The sequence below is a fragment of the Oncorhynchus keta genome, chromosome 9 (assembly GCF_023373465.1).
Source record: "Oncorhynchus keta strain PuntledgeMale-10-30-2019 chromosome 9, Oket_V2, whole genome shotgun sequence".
Taxonomy (NCBI): domain Eukaryota; kingdom Metazoa; phylum Chordata; class Actinopteri; order Salmoniformes; family Salmonidae; genus Oncorhynchus; species Oncorhynchus keta.
Window position 1 is genome coordinate 6006618 of NC_068429.1, and position 21063 is coordinate 6027680.

At 45.1% G+C, this 21063-nt stretch overlaps 1 protein-coding gene and 1 long non-coding RNA gene across 14 annotated transcripts in view; one reads left to right on the forward strand and one right to left on the reverse strand.

Moving 5' to 3' along the window:
* Positions 1 to 21063, forward strand: part of LOC118379415 (transcription factor 4-like) — a 439744-nt gene that overhangs the window by 232026 nt on the left and 186655 nt on the right. For 12 of the 13 annotated variants that reach the window (XM_052524927.1, XM_052524924.1, XM_052524930.1 and 9 more), the window contains 2 exons: positions 12068 to 12191; positions 16156 to 16205. In XM_052524927.1, the coding sequence (XP_052380887.1) occupies positions 12068 to 12191; positions 16156 to 16205 (174 nt within the window). Of the gene's footprint in view, positions 1 to 10705; positions 10860 to 12067; positions 12192 to 16155; positions 16206 to 21063 lie in introns of those variants that run through there. The other variant, XM_052524932.1, reaches the window with a different exon arrangement.
* On the reverse strand, positions 2594 to 3908 carry LOC127931669 (uncharacterized). The gene is made up of 5 exons (XR_008142266.1): positions 3838 to 3908; positions 3430 to 3786; positions 3245 to 3295; positions 3044 to 3194; positions 2594 to 2667 (listed from the first exon to the last, which is right to left on the reverse strand). It is a non-coding gene; the product is annotated as an uncharacterized LOC127931669 (long non-coding RNA).

Here is a 21063-nt window from a genome sequence, read left to right on the forward strand (position 1 = left end):
CAGTGACAGGATACTTAGAGGGAGAGGATATTTAGAGGGAGAGGACTACAGTGACAGGATACTTAGAGGGAGAGGACTACAGTGACAGGATACTTAGAGGGAGAGGGTATTTAGAGGGAGAGGACTACAGTGACAGGATATTTAGAGGGAGAGGACTACAGTGACAGGATATTTAGAGGGAGAGGACTACAGTGACAGGATACTTAGAGGGAGAGGATATTTAGAGGGAGAGGACTACAGTGACAGGATATTTAGAGGGAGAGGACTACAGTGACAGGATACTTAGAGGGAGAGGATATTTAGAGGGAGAGGACTACAGTGACAGGATACTTAGAGGGAGAGGATATTTAGAGGGAGAGGACTACAGTGACAGGATATTTAGAGGGAGAGGACTACAGTGACAGGATATTTAGAGGGAGAGGACTACAGTGACAGGATATTTAGAGGGAGAGGATATTTAGAGGGAGAGGACTACAGTGACAGGATATTTAGAGGGAGAGGACTACAATGACAGGATATTTAGAGGGAGAGGACTACAGTGACAGGATATTTAGAGGGAGAGGACTACAGTGACAGGATATTTAGAGGGAGAGGACTACAGTGACAGGATATTTAGAGGGAGAGGACTACAGTGACAGGATATTTAGAGGGAGAGGACTACAATGACAGGATATTTAGAGGGAGAGGACTACAGTGACAGGATATTTAGAGGGAGAGGACTACAGTGAGAGGATATTTAGAGGGAGAGGATATTTAGAGGGAGAGGACTACAGTGACAGGATATTTAGAGGGAGAGGACTACAGTGAATTGTTCTCTTATAAACACTTCACTTTCACCATTTCCTCGAGGTGTGCATGTGACCCTCAACTCCTGGTGCTACGACCTTTACAGTGGCGGCTCCGCACTGTTTGTCCTACGCCAGAACCCATACTTTCATAACAGCTGTGAATGAGTGTTTTGACTGGTCAGTGGTTCCCACACCTGTAATGTTTGTGGCTGAGCTCTCCCTGTGCAGTCTGACAGACTCCCTAACTAATGTTGGATCATTATGATAACAGAGGTACAGGGCTGTAGAGCTCTCCCTCTGTTGTTTAATTGGTTCCTGAAGACGACAGATATTGCCAGGTGTAATGTACTGTCTGATTCTGTTTTAAGTGTTCTTAAATGGTTTCTATTTATTTATCAACCGAAGCTTGATAGCTAATTAAGGCAAACCGCTTTGAACTGATGGCGGCACTGCACCGCGGAACAAAGAGAGAGAGACCGAGATAAGAGAGAGAGACAGAGAGAGAGAGAGAGAGAGAGAGAGAGAGAGAGAGAGAGAGAGAGAGAGAGAGGGGGAGAGAGAGATAGAGAGACAGAGTGAGAGAGAGAGACCGAGATAAGAGAGAGAGACAGAGAGAGAGAGAGAGAGAGACAGAGAGAGAGAGAGAGAGAGAGAGAGAGAGAGAGAGATAGAGAGACAGAGTGAGAGAGAGAGACCGAGATAAGAGAGAGAGACAGAGAGAGAGAGAGACAGAGAGAGAGAGAGACCGAGATAAGAGAGAGAGAGAGAGAGAGAGAGAGAGAGAGAGAGAGAGAGAGAGAGAGAGAGAGAGAGAGAGAGAGAGAGAGAGAGAGAGAGACCGAGATAAGAGAGAGAGACAGAGAGAGAGACAGAGAGAGAGAGAGAGACCGAGATAAGAGAGACAGAGAGAGAGAGAGACAGAGAGAGAGAGATAGAGAGACAGAGGAGAGAGAGAGAGAGAGAGAGAGAGAGAGAGAGAGAGAGAGAGAGAGAGAGAGAGATAGAGAGACAGAGTGAGAGAGAGAGACCGAGATAAGAGAAGAGAGAGAGAGAGAGAGAGAGAGAGAGAGAGAGAGAGAGAGAGAGAGAGAGAGAGAGACCGAGATAAGAGAGACAGAGAGAGAGAGAGAGAGAGAGAGAGACAGAGAGAGATAGAGAGACAGAGAGAGAGAGAGACCGAGATAAGAGACAGAGACAGAGAGAGAGAGAGAGACAGAGAGAGAGAGAGAGAGAGAGAGAGAGAGAGAGAGAGAGAGAGAGAGAGAGATAAGAGAGGGAGAGAGAGAGAGAGAGACAGGAGAGAGAGAGAGACAGAGAGAGAGAGACCGAGATAAGAGAGGGAGACAGAGAGAGAGACAGAGATAGGGAGACAGAGAGAGAGACAGAGAGAGAGAGACCGAGATAAGAGAGAGAGAGACAGAGAGAGGGAGAGACAGAGATAGAGAGAGAGAGACAGAGAGAGAGAGAGAGAGAGAGAGAGAGACAAGAGAGAGAGAGACAGAGAGAGAGACAGAGAGAGAGAGAGACAGAGAGAGAGAGATAGAGAGAGAGACAGAGAGAGACAGAGAGAGAGAGAGAGACAGAGAGAGAGAGATACTAGAGTAGCTGTCAGGGGCCAGGCTGGGCTGTGATGTGTCTGATACAGACCTGTCTAGAGGCTGGGCAGACAGACCTGTCAGGGGCCAGGCTGGGCTGTGATGATACAGACAGTACCTGTCAGAGGCTGGGCTGTGATGTGTCTGTAACAGACCTGTCAGGGGCCAGGCTGGGAGAAAGATATAGTACCTGTCTAGGGAGGCTGGGCTGAGAATGATACTATATATAGTACCTGTCTAGGGGCCAGGCTGGGCTGTGATGTGTCTGATACTATATATAGTACCTGTACCTGTCTAGGGGCCAGGCTGGGCTGTGATGTGTCTGAACTATATATACCTGTACCTGTCTAGGGGGGGCCAGGCTGGGCTGTGATGTGTCTGATACTATATATAGTACCTGTCTAGGGGCCAGGCTGGGCTGTGATGTGTCTGTAACTATATACCTGTATATATAGTACCTGTGTAACTATATATAGTACCTGTCTAGGGGCCAGGCTGGGCAGTAATGTGTCAAGGGGCCAGGCTGGGCTGTGATGTGTCTGATACTATATATAGTACCTGTCTAGGGGCCAGGCTGGGTGTGATGTGTCTGATACTATATATAGTACCTGTCTAGGGGCCAGGCTGGGCTGTGATGTGTCTGATAACTATATATAGTACCTGTCTAGGGGCCAGGCTGGGCTGTGATGTGTGTAACTATATATAGTACCTGTCTAGGGGCCAGGCTGGGCTGTGATGTGTCTGATACTATATATAGTACCTGTCAAGGGGCCAGGCTGGGCTGTGATGTGTCTGTAACTATATATAGTACCTGTCTAGGGGCCAGGCTGGGCTGTGATGTGTCTGAACTATATATAGTACCTGTCTAGGGGCCAGGCTGGGCTGTGATGTGTCTGTAACTATATATAGTACCTGTCTAGGGGCCAGGCTGGGCTGTGATGTGTCTGATACTATGGGCTGTGATGTGTCTGTACCTGTCCTGTCTAGGGGCCAGGCTGGGCTGTGATCTGTACTGTAAGGGGCCAGGCTGGGCTGTGATATAGTACCTGTCTAGGGGCCAGGCTGGGCTGTGATGTGTCTGATACTATATATAGTACCTGTCTAGGGGCCAGGCTGGGCTGTGATGTGTCTGATACTATATATAGTACCTGTCTAGGGGCCAGGCTGGGCTGTGATGTGTCTGATACTATATATAGTACCTGTCTAGGGGCCAGGCTGGGCTGTGATGTGTCTGTAACTATATATAGTACCTGTCTAGGGGCCAGGCTGGGCTGTGATGTGTCTGTAACTATATATAGTACCTGTCTAGGGGCCAGGCTGGGCTGTGATGTGTCTGATACTATATATAGTACCTGTCTAGGGGCCAGGCTGGGCTGTGATGTGTCTGATACTATATATAGTACCTGTCAAGGGGCCAGGCTGGGCTGTGATGTGTCTGATACTATATATAGTACCTGTCTAGGGGCCAGGCTGGGCTGTGATGTGTCTGATACTATATATAGTACCTGTCTAGGGGCCAGGCTGGGCTGTGATGTGTCTGTAACTATATATAGTACCTGTCTAGGGGCCAGGCTGGGCTGTGATACTATATATAGTGTCTGATACTATATATAGTGTCTGTACTATATATAGTACCTGTCTAGGGGCCAGGCTGGGCTGTGATGTGTCTGTAATGTGTCTGATACTATATATACCTGTCTAGGGGCCAGGCTGGGCTGTGATGTGTCTGATACTATATATAGTACCTGTCTAGGGGCCAGGCTGGGCTGTGATGTGTCTGTAACTATATATAGTACCTGTCTAGGAGCCAGGCTGGGCTTTCAGCTCTGAGTAACTCAATGTGTAGTGTAACTGACTGTTGGTTTGAGTTAGCAAACCAAGCTAGGGATGGGGGATGTGTCTGTCCATCTCCAGGGTTCCTCTTCCTCCCATCTCCAGGGTTCCTGTTCCTCTAGGGACCAGGGCCACCCTGTCATGTCCCATCTCCAGGGTTCATCTTCTTCCCATCTCCAGGGTTCCTCTTCCTCAGGGCCACCCTGTCATGTCCCATCTCCAGGGTTCATCTTCGTCCCATCTCCAGGGTTCCTCTTCCTCAGGGCCACCCTGTCATGTCCCATCTCCAGGGTTCATCTTCGTCCCATCTCCAGGGTTCCTCTTCCTCAGGGCCACCCTGTCATGTCCCATCTCCAGGGTTCATCTTCGTCCCATCTCCAGGGTTCCTCTTCCTCAGGGCCACCCTGTCATGTCCCATCTCCAGGGTTCCTCTTCGTCCCATCTCCAGGGTTCCTCTTCCTCAGGGCCACCTTGTGTACTACAACCCCAAGATAACTAATAAAACACAGCTATATACACCTACTGTACTACAACTACAACCTCTTACCCTCCTCCTGTAAACCCCTACATTAGTGATCCTCCTGTAAAGCCCTCAGTTAGTGTTCCTCCTGTAAAGCCCTCAGTTAGTGTTCCTCCTGTAAAGCCCTACGGTAATGCTCCTCCTGTTAAGCCCTATGGTAATGCTCCTCCTGTAAAGCCCTACGGTAATGCTCCTCCTGTTAAGCCCTATGGTAATGCTCCTCCTGTAAAGCCCTATGGTAATGCTCCTCCTGTAAAGACCTACGTTAGTGATCCTCCTGTAAAGCCCTACGGTGATGCTCCTCCTGTAAAGCCCTATGGTAATGCTCCTCCTGTAAAGCCCTATGGTAATGTTCCTCCTGTAAAGCCCTATGGTGATGCTCCTCTTGTAAAGCCCTATGGTAATGATCCTCCTGTAAAGCCCTATGGTCATTCTCCTCCTGTAAAGCCCTATGGTAATGATCCTCCTGTAAAGCCCTATGGTAATGCTCCTCCTGTAAATCCTTATGGTAAGGATCCTCCTGTAAAGCCCTATGGTAATGCTCCTCCTGTAAACCCCTACATTAGTGATCCTCCTGTAAAGCCCTCAGTTAGTGTTCCTCCTCCTGTAAAGCCCTATGGTAATGCTCCTCCTGTTAAGCCCTATGGTAATGCTCCTCCTGTAAAGCCCTATGGTAATGCTCCTCCTGTAAAGCCCTACGTTAGTGATCCTCCTGTAAAGCCCTACGGTGATGCTCCTCCTGTAAAGCCCTACGGTAATGCTCCTCCTGTGAAGCCCTATGGTAATGCTCCTCCTGTAAAGCCCTACCGTAATGCTCCTCCTGTAAAGCCCTACGGTAATGCTTCTCCTGTAAAGCCCTATGGTAATGCTCCTCCTGTAAAGCCCTACGTTAGTGATCCTCCTGTAAAGCCCTATGGTAATGCTCCTCCTGTAAAGCCCTAAGTTAGTGATCCTCCTGTAAAGCCCTACGGTAATGCTCCTCCTGTAAAGCCCTATGGTAATGCTCTTCCTGTAAAGCCCTAAGTTAGTGATCCTCCTGTAAAGCCCTACGGTAATGCTCCTCCTGTAAAGCCCTATGGTAATGCTCTTCCTGTAAAGCCCTACGGTAAATCTCCTCCTGTAAAGCCCTATGGTAATGCTCTTCCTGTAAAGCCCTAAGTTAGTGATCCTCCTGTAAAGCCCTACGGTAATGCTCTTCCTGTAAAGCCCTAAGTTAGTGATCCTCCTGTAAAGCCCTACGGTAATGCTCCTCCTGTAAAGCCCTTTGGTAATTCTCCTCCTGTAAAGCCCTACGGTAATGATCCTCATGTAAAGCCCTACGGTAATGATCCTACTGTAAAGCCCTACGGTAATTCTCCTCCTGTAAAGCCCTATGGTAATGATCCTCATGTAAAGCCCTACGGTAATGATCCTCATGTAAAGCCCTATGGTAATGATCCTACTGTAAAGCCCTACGGTAATTCTCCTCCTGTAAAGCCCTATGGTAATGCTCCTACTGTAAAGCCCTACGGTAATGATCCTACTGTAAAGCCCTACGGTATTGCTCCTACTGTAAAGCCCTTTGGTAATTCTCCTCCTGTAAAGCCCTACGGTAATGATCCTCATGTAAAGCCCTATGGTAATGCTCCTACTGTAAAGCCCTACGGTAATGATCCTACTGTAAAGCCCTACGGTAATTCTCCTACTGTAAAGCCCTATGGTAATGCTCCTACTGTAAAGCCCTACGGTAATGATCCTACTGTAAAGCCCTACGGTATTGCTCCTACTGTAAAGCCCTACGGTAATGATCCTACTGTAAAGCCCTACGGTATTGCTCCTCCTGTAAAGCCCTATGGTAATGCTCCTCCTGTAAAGCCCTACGGTAATGATCCTCATGTAAAGCCCTACGGTATTGCTCCTACTGTAAAGCCCTACGGTATTGCTCCTACTGTAAAGCCCTACGGTAATGATCCTCATGTAAAGCCCTACGGTAATGCTCCTACTGTAAAGCCCTACGGTATTGCTCCTCCTGTAAAGCCCTATGGTAATGCTCCTCCTGTAAAGCCCTACGGTAATGATCCTACTGTAAAGCCCTACGGTAATGCTCCTCCTGTAAAGCCCTATGGTAATGCTCCTACTGTAAAGCCCTACGGTAATGATCCTACTGTAAAGCCCTACGGTATTGCTCCTACTGTAAAGCCCTACGGTATTGCTCCTACTGTAAAGCCCTACGGTAATGCTCCTACTGTAAAGCCCTACGGTGATGCTCCTACTGTAAAGCCCTATGGTAATGCTCCTACTGTAAAGCCCTACGGTAATGATCCTACTGTAAAGCCCTACGGTAATGCTCCTACTGTAAAGCCCTACGGTAATGCTCCTACTGTAAAGCCCTACGGTGATGCTCCTACTGTAAAGCCCTATGGTAATGCTCCTACTGTAAAGCCCTACGGTAATGCTCCTACTGTAAAGCCCTATGGTAATGCTCCTACTGTAAAGCCCTACGGTAATGATCCTACTGTAAAGCCCTACGGTATTGCTCCTACTACCCTGTAAAGCCCTACGGTATTGCTCCTACTGTAAAGCCCTAAAGCCCTATGGTAATGCTCCTACTGTAAAGCCCTACGGTGATGCTCCTACTGTAAAGCCCTACGGTATGGTAATGCTCCTACTGTAAAGCCCTATGGTAATGCTCCTACTGTAAAGCCCTATGGTAATCCTCCTACTGTAAAGCCCTATGGTAATCCTGTAAAGCCCTACTGTAAAGCCCTACGGTAATGATCCTACTGTAAAGCCCTACGGTAATGCTCCTCCTGTAAAGCCCTATGGTAATGCTCCTACTGTAAAGCCCTACGGTAATGATCCTACTGTAAAGCCCTACGGTATTGCTCCTACTGTAAAGCCCTACGGTAATTGCTCCTACTGTAAAGCCCTAATTGCCCTGTAAAGCCCTACGGTAATGCTCCTACTGTAAAGCCCTACGGTGATGCTCCTACTGTAAAGCCCTATGGTAATGCTCCTACTGTAAAGCCCTATGGTAATGCTCCTACTGTAAAGCCCTATGGTAATGCTCCTACTGTAAAGCCCTATGGTAATCCTCCTACTGTAAAGCCCTACGCCCTATGGTAATGCTCCTACTGTAAAGCCCTACGGTGATGCTCCTACTGTAAAGCCCTATGGTAATGCTCCTCCCCTACTGTAAATCCTACTGCCCTATGGTAATGCTCCTACTGTAAAGCCCTACGGTAATGATCCTACTGTAAAGCCCTACGGTGATGCTCCTACTGTAAAGCCCTATGGTAATGCTCCTACTGTAAAGCCCTACTGTAATGATCCTACTGTAAAGCCCTAAGTGCTCCGCTGTGTCTCCTGTAAATACTGTTGTATTATCCATCCAGATTATAGTACTGATATCTGAAAAAAATACCTTTGTTTATTTTATGTTTGACTTCAAACTATTTACCCCCTTTTTCTGTTTGTTGGCATCATTTTCTTCAGTTGGAAGATACCACATGATTTATTCGTGGTCCTTCTGTAGCTCAGTTGGTAGAGCATGGCGCTTGTAACGCCAGGGTAGTGGGTTCGATTCCCGGGACCACCCATACGTAGAATGTATGCACACATGACTGTAAGTCGCTTTGGATAAAAGCGTCTGCTAAATGGCATATATTATATTATTATTATATTATTATTCGGGGGGTGCTTCAATTCTTTCTACACCCCTTCTGTCTTTTGTGTGGTGCCATCCCCCCAAAATGATTTCTCAATGACCTCCTCTCCTTTTGATACTCGTCATTTGGTGCTCAAGCAGGCATGTTCAAGTCCCAAATGACACCCTATCCCCTGTATAGGGCCCCCTGGTCTAAAGTAGTGCACTACATAGGGGATAGGGTGCCAAATGGTATGCATGTATAGTCCTGTGTTATAAATGTCTACACCTGTGTTATAAATGCCAAGGCAAGGAGCCTTAATCCTTCAAGGGAGAGTTCCTCTCTCTTCTCTTCTCTTCTCTCTCTTCTCTCTCTCTTCTCTCTATCTCTCTCTCTCTCTCTCTTCTCTTCTCTTCTCTTCTCTTCTCTTCTCTTCTCTCTCTTCTCTTCTCTCTCTTCTCTTCTCTCTCTCTTCTCTTCTCTTCTCTCTTCTCTCTATCTCTCTCTCTCTTCTCTCTCTCTCTTCTCTTGTCTCTCTCTCTTCTCTTCTCTCTCTTCTCGTATCTCTCTTCTCTTCTCTTCTCTTCTCTCTCTCTTCTCTCTCTTCTCTCTCTCTTCTCTCTATCTTCTCTCTCTTCTCTCTCTCTCTCTCTTCTCTTCTTTTCTCTTCTCTTCTCTTCTCTTCTCTTCTCTTCTCTTCTCTCTCTCTCTTCTCTCCTCCGTTCAGGTGCTTGTCATTTATCTTGGTTAATATCAGGCGCTGGGTACAACAGATCGTTATCTTTGAAATCGGGCAAGATGAGGAGAGGAGAAGGAGAGGAGAAGGAGAGGAGGAGGAGAGGAGGAGGAGAGGAGAAGGAGGAGAGGAGAAGGAGGAGGGGAGGGGAGGGGAGGGGAGGAGGAGATGAGGAGAGGAGGAGGAGAGTAGGAGGAGGAGAGGAGGAGGAGAGGAGGAGGAGGAGAGGAGGAGGATGAGAGTAGGAGGAGAGGAGGAGGAGAGGAGGAGGAGGAGGAGGAGGAGTAGGAGGAGAGGAGGAGGAGAGGAGGAGGGAGGAGGAGGAGAGGAGGGAGAGGAGGAGGAGAGGGAGGAGGAGAGGAGGAGGAGGAGGAGGAGGAGGGAGGAGGAGAGGAGGAGGAGGAGGGAGGAGGAGGAGGAGAGGAGGCGGAGGAGAGAGGGAGGAGAGAGGAGAGGAGGAGGAGAGGAGGAGGGAGGAGGGAGGAGGAGGGAGGAGGAGAGAGGAGGAGAGGAGGAGAGGAGGAGGAGAGGAGGAGGAGAGGAGGAGGAGGAGGGAGGGGAGGAGGAGGAGAGGAGGAGGATGAGAGTAGGAGGAGAGGAGGAGGAGGAGGAGGAGGAGAGGAGGAGGATGAGAGAGGAGGAGGGAGGAGGAGGAGGAGGAGGAGGAGGAGAGGAGGAGGAGGAGGAGGAGGAGGAGGAGGGGAGGAGGAGGAGAGGAGGAGGAGGAGAGGAGGAGGATGAGAGTAGGAGGAGAGGAGGAGGAGGAGGAGGAGTAGGAGGAGGAGAGGAGGAGGAGGAGAGGAGGAGGAGGAGGGAGGAGGAGGAGGAGGAGGAGGAGGAGGAGGAGGAGGAGGAGGAGGAGGAGGAGGAGGAGAGTAGGAGGAGAGGAGGAGGAGGAGGAGAGGAGGAGGAGAGGAGGAGGACCAGAGGAGGAGGAGAGGAGGAGGATGAGAGTAGGAGGAGAGGAGGAGGATAGTAGGAGGAGGAGGTGAGGTGAGGAGGAGTAGGAGGAGTGGAGGAAGAAGAGGAGGAGGTTGGGTGGGTGGGGGAGAGGGTGGGGGTGATGGCTGGTGGGGGGTGGGGGAGAGGGTGGGGGAGAGGGTGGGGGTGGCAGGTGGGGGGTTGACTTACTTTATGTAAGACAAGAGTCCTTTTGTTTTAGCAGTCTGAAGGCCCCCGTCTTATTTTCCCAGGGTATCTCCCAAATTGCACACTATTCCCTATGTAGTGCACTACTTTTGACCAGAGCCCTATGGCACCCTATTCCCTATATAGTGCACTAGTTTGTATAGAGTCCTATGGCACCCTATTCCCTATATAGTGCACTACTTTTGACCAGAACCCTATGGGTCCTGGTGCACTATATAGGGATTTAGGGCACCATTTGGGTGGTAGACAGAGTTAACGGGGGACCCAGGAGCAGGCCTGTAATTGGCCTATTTAGCCTGTTTAGCATGTGAATTGAGATCTAGTGAAGCATGTCTAACTCTGTTGTGAGAGCCCCAGTGACTGGAATTCAAATTAAGGCAAACACTTTCTCTACTTGATCAACTACACTAATTAGTTCAGTCGCTGGGAAGTTTGAACAAATATATCCTTAAAAGTTTTGGGGGGGAAAACATACTTTCTTGTGCTCGTACCAATCTCTCATCCACTGCTCTCCTCTCATCGTCGCCCGGCAGGAACATTCTAGTCCATCTTCTGCTAGTTTCTTTCTTTCATAAAAAAAAAAATGAACGAACCTACACGCACTTATTGCCGGTGAATAATTGAACTTGATTAGGAGAACAATGTTAGTGGAGCAGAGTTTGGCTGATATGATGGCTTTAATCGGGAGATATAATGGCTGATATGATGGCTTTAATCGGGAGATATGATGGCTGATATGATGGCTTTAATCGGGAGATATGATGGCTGATATGATGGCTGATATGATGGCTTTAATCGGGAGATATGATGGCTGATATGATGGCTTTAATCGGGAGATATGATGGCTGATATGATGGCTTTAATCGGGAGATATGATGGCTGCTCGGGATAAGTGGACTATATTCACAGGGACTTGAGGTCAGACACTAGTTTCTCAGAACCAAACTCTAATCTTTCTGGTGAATAAACGTCCTGATATGGACACTACCTTGTTGTTTCCGTTATCAAGGTATTTTTGATTTTTTTTTTTAAATGTATACCAGTTGTAGTTAGTTATTAAATATATAGATTGAAATGAAAACTTTATTTACATTTTTGTTTTGTTAATTTTGTTTATCAGAGTTGAGATTCAAGATTTGAAGTCAAATGGTTAGTTCAGCATGTGCTGAAACCCTGACAATGTATTTTATTGATTCCATACAACTTTGTGAATATTTGAATTATCTTCGGATAGTTTGTCGCGTAACAATAATGTTTTATTTCTCCTGTTATTTTCACGCCTGTCTGATGATGTTTTTAACATTCTGTGAATTGTTAGTCCTTCAGTGAAGTGTTTTAAAACAAAGACGCTACTTGTTCAAAATGTAACTTCACGTCTCTACATTGTGTTGTTGACGACTGTGTGTGAGGATTGTCGTTTTCTGAGCCGCTCACTTCGTCCACCTCAACCTGACTTCACATTGGAGTTCACCGCGGGGGGGGGGGGTTCTTTACGCTCAGCAACTGGCGTGTCTCTGTCCTGTGTTTCCTGTACGTTAACGTGTCTCTGTCCTGTGTTTCCTGTACGTTAACGTGTCTCTGTCCCGTGTTTCCTGTACGTTAACGTCTCTCTGTCCTGTGTTTCCTGTACGTTAACGTCTCTCTGTCCTGTGTTTCCTGTACGTTAACGTGTCTCTGTCCTGTGTTTCCTGTACGTTAACGTGTCTCTGTCCTGTGTTTCCTGTACGTTAACGTGTCTCTGTTCTGTGTTTCCTGTACGTTAACGTGTCTCTGTCCTGTGTTTCCTGTACGTTAACGTCTCTCTGTCCTGTGTGTTACAGCCGAGCCTCCTGGGAGGAGAAATGGGCAGCCCCGGGGCGGTGTCGCCCACCAAGCCTGGATCGCAGTATTACCAGCACTACAACAACAACCCTCGCCGGAGACCACTGCACAGCGACAACATGGGTGAGCTCAGCTCCCGACCCTCACACCACTCCACCAGGCTCTCAGCTCCTGACCCTCACACCACTCCACCAGGCTCTCAGCTCCTGACCCTCACACCACTCCACCAGGCTCTCAGACCCCGACCCTCACACCACTCCACCAGGCTCTCAGCTCCCGACCCTCACACCACTCCACCAGGCTCTCAGACCCCGACCCTCACACCACTCCACCAGGCTCTCAGCTCCTGACCCTCACACCACTCCACCAGGCTCTCAGCTCCTGACCCTCTCAGCACCACTCCACCAGACTCTCAGCTCCCCCGACCCTCACACCACTCCACCAGGCTCTCAGCTCCCGACCCTCACACCACTCCACCAGGCTCTCAGCTCCCGACCCTCACACCACTCCACCAGGCTCTCAGCTCCCGACCCTCACACCACTCCACCAGGCTCTCAGACCCCGACCCTCACACCACTCCACCAGGCTCTCAGCTCCCGACCCTCACACCACTCCACCAGGCTCTCAGACCCCGACCCTCACACCACTCCACCAGGCTCTCAGCTCCCGACCCTCACACCACTCCACCAGGCTCTCAGCTCCTGACCCTCACACCACTCCACCAGGCTCTCAGACCCCGACCCTCACACCACTCCACCAGGCTCTCAGCTCCCGACCCTCACACCACTCCACCAGGCTCTCAGACCCCGACCCTCACACCACTCCACCAGGCTCTCAGCTCCTGACCCTCACACCACTCCACCAGGCTCTCAGCTCCTGACCCTCACACCACTCCACCAGACTCTCAGCTCCCGACCCTCACACCACTCCACCAGGCTCTCAGCTCCCGACCCTCACACCACTCCACCAGGCTCTCAGCTCCCGACCCTCACACCACTCCACCAGGCTCTCAGCTCCCGACCCTCACACCACTCCACCAGGCTCTCAGACCCCGACCCTCACACCACTCCACCAGGCTCTCAGCTCCTGACCCTCACACCACTCCACCAGGCTCTCAGCTCCTGCTCTTTTCTTCCTCATCCTCGTTCTCCTCCTCCTCCTCTTCCCCTTTCTTCTTCCTCCTCTTCTTCCTCCCACTGCCCTATCCCTCCTACCTCTCTCGCTGTGGTCTCGCTGGACGTGCGTTTGTGAGGGCCGTTGAACAGCCTAAGAGACATTTGCTTCTGTAAATGTCATGTCATGGCACCATCTGTCTTTACACAGGAGAACGGTACCTGTTGGGTCATGATGTGATGTCCATGTAGTACAAGATCAACTTTTTACGCAGTTTCAGTTTCACAAAAGGGACTTTACTTAAAGTATAGCTATCTTTATAATACATGTAAAATCAGAACGGAGTCTATTTTAATATCAAAGCTGTTTCAAAATAAATACATGTATTGATCATGAACTGTCACACAGGTTGTGTGTTTAATTAACATGTGGTTTTTAATTAATACCATCCATTCTAAGTATCCACAGTCAGCCAGACTTCTTGGAAAGTCAAAAGCTTCCGTGTGACGTTGTTTGGGTGGAAGACCTGAAAGAGGAAACTGTAAATAAATTGACGATAAATATCATGCCTTGCAGTGGCGGCTGTAAGAGGTGTCAGCCCCCAATTAGGACTGTTACGGTGACCGTATTACCACCGCACCGGCAGCCACGAGTCATGACCGCAGTGAAGTTCCACATGACCGCTGAGTCACGGTAGTTCGTCTTCTCCTCCATTCGCTCTGATGCTGCTGATGGTCATTAGTAGTCTACCAAACTTGCTAACGGCCTGGTACTCAGCGCTCTATTGTCCCTCTAATCACTCTGACATCAATGCAAATGCAATGGACAATCCAATCACAACGTTAATGAGAGCCCTGGCATCCAGAGTTTGACTGGAATAGGATCACCTGTTGGGCAGCGAGAGCCAGCTCCTCATAGATGGTTGATGGATGGAATGAAGATAAGTGTTCCTATTAGCCTATGTTGCGCTACATTTCTATAGAATATGCAATTGCGTGAGAAAACAGAGTTGTGATGGCCTCTATTAAAAAGAGGAGGATCTCAATTAATTTCTCAGCTTTCCTAATATTAAGCACATTGCTTCGCTTTACAACTGGGGTAGCCTACCCGGGCGGCATGAAAATGAACCGCGGGGAAAGCGTCCTCCATTCGCTATTCAAGTGCATACGATTTAAGTATTTGTTTCCCCTTCCCCTGTTCCGACAGGTTCATACATTTGGCAATGGGCTGGCACTGGCAGTATGGGATCATGGAAAGGGAATTAAATAGTTTCTTCATCATCTTGCTAGGTAGTTGTGGCCATCTGGCTAGTAACAACAAGGGCATTCTACAAAATATCAACATTAGCACAGATAGCTTGGAATCTAGACCATGAGCAATATGCATAGATAGGTATTGCCAAACAATGCTACTGCCACCTTCTGGTTTGGAGTATTTTAACAAGGCTGAGCGGCTGACGTCTTCCAAGGTCTTTGCTGTGTGAACAAAAACAAGAGATTGACTGACTCTGTTCAGAGGTGCTAAGTACTGTCGGCAGGCAAACGTTTGACAATCCTACTGGATCTGAGCTTTAAAGTGGCCAAATATCTCTAAGCATGACCTATATATTTTAAAGAGGATCACAGCTCTTTTGTAATGCTATATCTATGTCTCAACTCTTAAAATTAAGCACATTAATCTACTTTAGAACCGGTGTGGTTTACCTGGCATATTAAAAACTCAACCGCTTCCTGCATTCACTATTCGAGTGCAGGCTACAGATGACATGTTTTTTTCCCACACATGTAGGCTATATGTAAAGACCAGTTTAAATTGAAAATAGTTTAATGGGTGAGAATATTGTCTAGTGCTTGTCAACGTGTGAATGAGAGACTGATGAAGTGTGTGCAGCCTGCGTAAGAAACAGAGCACACCTCTCGTTAGACTTTTTTCAAATCATCATTAAGTCGCATCATGGAGGCTTAGAATGTATTACAAATCAAAACAAATAGCCTAAGGTTTGTATCATAACTAAAAGTTGCATAAATAACTCTAAATTAAGCAAATGATCACTATGCTAAAGGCTGAACAAAGAATAGCCACGTGCACACTCCCTCGGAAATCGTTTCGGAAACAATATCCTTTCTATTTTATTCAGCAATGTTCAATGTTCAATTGTATTCTTCTGTAGCTCAGTTGGTAGAGCATGGCGCTTGTAACGCCAGGGTAGTGGGTTCGATTCCCGGGACCACCCATACGTAGAATGTATGCACACATGACTGTAAGTCGCTTTGGATAAAAGCGTCTGCTAAATATTATATATTATTATTATATTATTAATGTAAATCATATAAAATGATGCCACAGGATAATAATAATATTATAATATAATAATCTTGTCTGTTAAATGAACTAGTGTAGCCTACAGCCATTTGGCTTAGCCAGATCAGGAGGACTATTCTTTTCTTCTGAAATACATTTTCTTCATATCATAATGTTTCTTTAGCCCTGTCTAAAATAAACAATGGATTTATTGTGATGGTTTAGTCTATATTAAATGGGTTTATTTATTAGACTTTTTAAAAATGAAAATGCAGATGTTCCTAAGGTCTGCATCAGTGTCTTGTAGGCCGAGTGGAAGCCAGGAGATGCTAAATGTGTTTATGTTAATTACCGTAGTTAACGGCAGTTATTTCCTTGACAATCACCGGCTGACAAAATGTCCCCCCTCCCCCCCCAATATGAAGGGAATTATTTTGTGTTGTGGATCGCTATATTTGTAGTTTACTTGATTATATGTTGTCATGCTAAGGCTTCCTTCTTTATTTAGCCAGGCCCAATAGGCTTTATTATTATGTGAAGTGGCTTGTTAAGTTATTGAGTTTGTTTAGTCTTGATCATATGAATGGATATTTTCAATAGAAAAACATTATTAACATTTTATTATCAATAAAAATGTGACGCTGAACTGATGTCTAATTCTTGTGTATTTCAGAGGTTCAGACAAAGAAAGTACGGAAAGTTCCCCCCGGTTTGCCTTCCTCAGTAAGTCACATTTTAATTGGAATTTTAATGCTGTTTTAAACTGTGAAATAATAATAATAATAATAATAATAATAATAATATATATATTTATTTTACCCCAATGAGATTCTCTATTTTTCTGACCAATAAGGATCATGCATTTTTGACTATACACTCTTGGCGTCCGAAATGATTGACACCATTGATCAAGAGCAGCAATAATGACTGTAGAAAATAAATCATTAAAATACGGAGCTATATTATATTGCTCAAAAAAGAAATGAAGGGAAATTATAGTATTTTAATACTATTACTAATTGCTCAGAGAAAGAGAGTTTATTTACGGGTCAGAATTAATTCAGGACTATCCGTAACCGTGGTAGCATCCACATTAATGTAGAAGTGTTTAGAAACATATTATATTCTTATTTACAGTAAAAGTGACTCCAAAATGACACAGGTATATAATTTGCCATTCATTTCTATTGGGCACAAAATAATCTAAAACACAAACAAAACTAACAACAAATGCATCCAACATGTTTGTAGAGTCACAAGCTCTATGTAGTCATTGCGTTCTTGGAATATGGGGTGAAATACTACACTTTTGACTATTTTATTTATACAAATCTTGTATTATGTGTATTTTGTGAATAATTTTGACCCCTACCTTTCTTTGAGTATAAAATATTATAATGATTTTTTTTGTGTGTGTGTGTGTGTGTATATACAATATAGCTCCGTATTTTATTTATTTTCTACAATCATTATTCCTCATCATTATCAAGGGTGTCAATAATTTCAGACCAGACTGTATATTACATAGACTGTATTTTGCGATATACATTAAATATGTAATCAATTGTATTAGACATTCTAAGGGCATTGGTTTCTTTGCGCTGAAATAAAATACTCCTCTGAAAGAAATACCGACAACGATATACATTTAGAAAAAATGTGACTTTGTAGAAACAGCATGGAATTATTTACGGAGGTCCAGGAGAGGACATTGAGATGGACATTGAGATGGCTATTGTTTAAGTCTTATACCCACTTAATTAGACGTTAATGATGCTAAAATATATGGCTTGTCATAAGAAGGCCTTTGCTACAGTCTCTAAGCTCTGTGGGAGACTGGGAGACGACAGCACTATAGGTTTGGGTTGTATTGTCCTTTGGTTTCCCTCACTGGGAGAAAAGTAGCAAGGAAAAAAAATCCTTCCCAAAGAAGCATTTAGGCGAAAGCCAATGTTGTTAATCTTTTGTTATGCCTCAAGTGATGTTATAAAGGGATACCTAAGATAAACATATTAGGTCACTGATTTCTTCGTCAGGTTCACAGTAGAATAGAGAAGACAAAATCACGGCCGTTTGAATGGAATTGAGATCTGAAGCCTGGTTTTGTCGCCACCAGGTTGGAGTCACGACAGGTTTAGTTGCCACCAGGTTGGAGTCACGACAGGTTTAGTTGCCACCAGGTTGGAGTCACGACAGGTTTAGTTGCCACCAGGTTGGAGTCACGACAGGTTTTGGAGTCACGACAGGTTTTGTTGCCACCAGGTTGGGTTTTGTCGTCACGACAGGTTTTGTCGCCACCAGGTTGGAGTCACGACTGGTTTTTGTCGCCACCAGGTTGGAGTCACGACAGGTTTTTGTCGCCACCAGGTTGGAGTCACGACTGGTTTTTGTCGCCACCAGGTTGGAGTCACGACTGGTTTTTTTGTCGCCACCAGGTTGGAGTCACGACAGGTTTAGTTGCCACCAGGTTGGAGTCACGACAGGTTTAGTTGCCACCAGGTTGGAGTCACGACAGGTTTAGTTGCCACCAGGTTGGAGTCATGACAGGTTTAGTTGCCACCAGGTTGGAGTCACGACAGGTTTAGTTGCCACCAGGTTGGAGTCACGACTGGTTTTTGTCGCCACCAGGTTGGAGTCACGACAGGTTTTTGTCGCCACCAGGTTGGAGTCACGACTGGTTTTTGTCGCCACCAGGTTGGAGTCACGACTGGTTTTTGTCGCCACCAGGTTGGAGTCACGACAGGTTTTTGTCGGCACCAGGTTGGAGTCACGACAGGTTTGGTTTTGGCTCGTTGCCAACTGAAATCCAGATTTGACGGTTTTTATATTTTTGTTGCTGTACTTAATGTTGTGGTTGTGGGGGCTTTGGCCTGAGAATGCCTTGACTTGGCCAGCATGACAGCCTCGCTGAAAGACATTTTCCTGCATTCGGCATTTTCAAGGCCTGTTACCATAAAGCTCTGACTCAGTTTGTACGTTCTGTGTCAGTTTGTACTGTATGTTCTGGTTTTGGCTTCGTTGCCAGTTTGTACTGAAATCTGTGTCAGATTTGACGGTTTTGTATTTTTTTGTTGTCACTTAATGTTCTGTGTCAGTTGTGGGCGCTTTGGCTGAGTCAGTTTGCCTGTGACTTTGTAGCTGACATGTTCTGAAAGTCATTTTCCTGCATTCTGTTTTCAGTTGTTACCATTCTCTGACTCAGTTTGTACGTTCTGTGTCAGTTTGTACGTTCTGTGTCAGTTTGTACGTTCTGTGTCAGTTTGTACGTTCTGTGTCAGTTTGTGTCTTTCACTCTGACATTAACTTTTGAATTTCTCCTGAAATGTCACTTTATCTATTTTTTGCAATGATTTTTTTTGTTTCGGTGACAAACGCATTCCCCCACTGGACTTATCCTGAAGGGCACAGCTGGGTTTCGGTGCTACATGGGGGGGTTAAATGACTGGGACCTACATGGGGGGGGGTTCGGTGCATGCCATTTTTGTTCAACAAAGATTCCCGAGACCTTTGCTATAGATCCGACACTTGCTGGTGTGGATAAATTATATTACAATCAAATACTATTTATTTTCAACAGGGAAGTGTATTCAATCAATAATGGCACTACTGTGTTAGTAACATATTAAATAATAAATCATTACAAATTCTAAAACATACCTGGTGTTAAAATTATCTTAAATATTTTACCAACGTACTCATTTTGATTGTCAATCGATGGTTCTCAATTTTACATATCTACTAAAGTATTATATAATTTATTAACATTTATTTAGATTGTTATCATATCTATCATATCTAATTTATATAAAGATTTTGTCGATTGTCATTTTAGAAATACATGTATTTCGTACATAATAGGTAAATTTGTATAATTAAAATAGACAGATATTTCTTTATTCAAGACATATGAACAAAACATTTTTTTTTTTTTTTACTGCACAATGTCTGACGGATAGGACATGAATTGAGCCTGTTGTCCTGTCAGGACCTTTCTCAGGTCTATTGTTATATAAAAGCTATATATAGGCTATGTGGTCTGTGTGTTTTGTTGTTGTTAAGCATGTTTTTTTTCATTAGCACGGTAACGTAGATGTAGTGTTGACTCCAGATGCACCTGCTAATATTCTTCCTTTTTTACATTTGTATTTATTTATCCTTTATTTAACTAGGTCAGTTAAGAACAAGTTCTTATTTTCAATGATGGCCAAGGAACAGTGGGTTAAATGCCTTGTTCAGGGGCAGAACGACAGATTTTTTTACCTTGTCAGCTTTCTCTTAAGAGTCTGTCCAACTTCTCTGTAGTGTCCGTCATTACAAGAATGAATAAAGAGTGATGACCTATGTCTTAAGCCTTTTTCATCAGTGGCAAAAAAAAAACTATTTTATGTCTCAATGATCTTCACATGACCCTCGCTGGTACCTACTCTGATTTTATTTTAAATATTGAAAATAAAAAAAATCCACTCTTGAATGAATCTTTATTTTTCTATTGTTATATGCCAAAATGTGTTTGTTAGTGAAGTTGATTTTAGTTAAAGAACAATTGCTCTGTCACGAGAGAGAAACCTTGGAATAGTGTTGTAATATATCAATGGATTGCTAGTTTACATTAGCAAGGTGCAGTTTGTCCTCCCCATTGAATGGTGGCAGAGCCCCCTCTAGTAATTAAATAGGATCTATATGGTAGTTTGTCCTTTATTTCGTTTGCTTCATGGTGTTTTTAGAGACAGTAGATGTTTTATCAGTTATTTACACTGTGTAATGCTTTCTTTCTCTCTTTCTCTCTTTCATTCTTTCTCTCTTTCTTTCTCTCTTTCTTTCTTTCTCTCTTTCTTTCTCTCTTTCTTTCTTTCTTTCTCTCTTTCTTTCTTTCTTTCTTTCTCTCTTTCTTTCTTTCTTTCTTTCTTTCTTTCTTTCTTTCTTTCTTTCTCTCTTTCTTTCTCTCTTTCTTTCTTTCTCTCTTTCTTTCTCTCTTTCTTTCTCTCTTTCTCTCTTTCTTTCTCTCTTTCTTTCTCTCTTTCTTTGTTTCACAAGATGGAGAAAGTGTCATTTGTCAGTTGACCCGATAGACTATTATACCAAGTGACTCATAGGATTTTATTAGTAATTGACAAATATTATTCTTATTATTTAAAAAAAATATATAATTTAGATTTGTATTTTTTCTACCTTTGATAAAATGAAAAAGGCTACAAATGTTTTCACCATCACATGTGATTCTGGGACATTATTGAATTATACAGGTCATTTTCCTTTTCCTTTGTGGCAATCAACCCATCTATAAATTAATTGATGGATAAATGAATACCGGTGATCAATAATCCATGTTAGACAGTGTCTTTGTATTGAGGCTCTACAGACAGATGCATTAGATAGAGATGGTTAGATTGGTTTTACCTATAGCTGTCGAGGCATCTCAGTCTAAAGCCAACAGTCTAAATCTTTCACATCAGGGCTGTTGTGATTTCTCATTCCCGTCGGTTCCTGTATCTGATGTTGTTTAAAGTGGAGAGAGTTAATTAAATGAAGTCAGGTCGAGCAGAAGGCACAATATAGGGATCTTGGTAACAGGAAAGCCGTA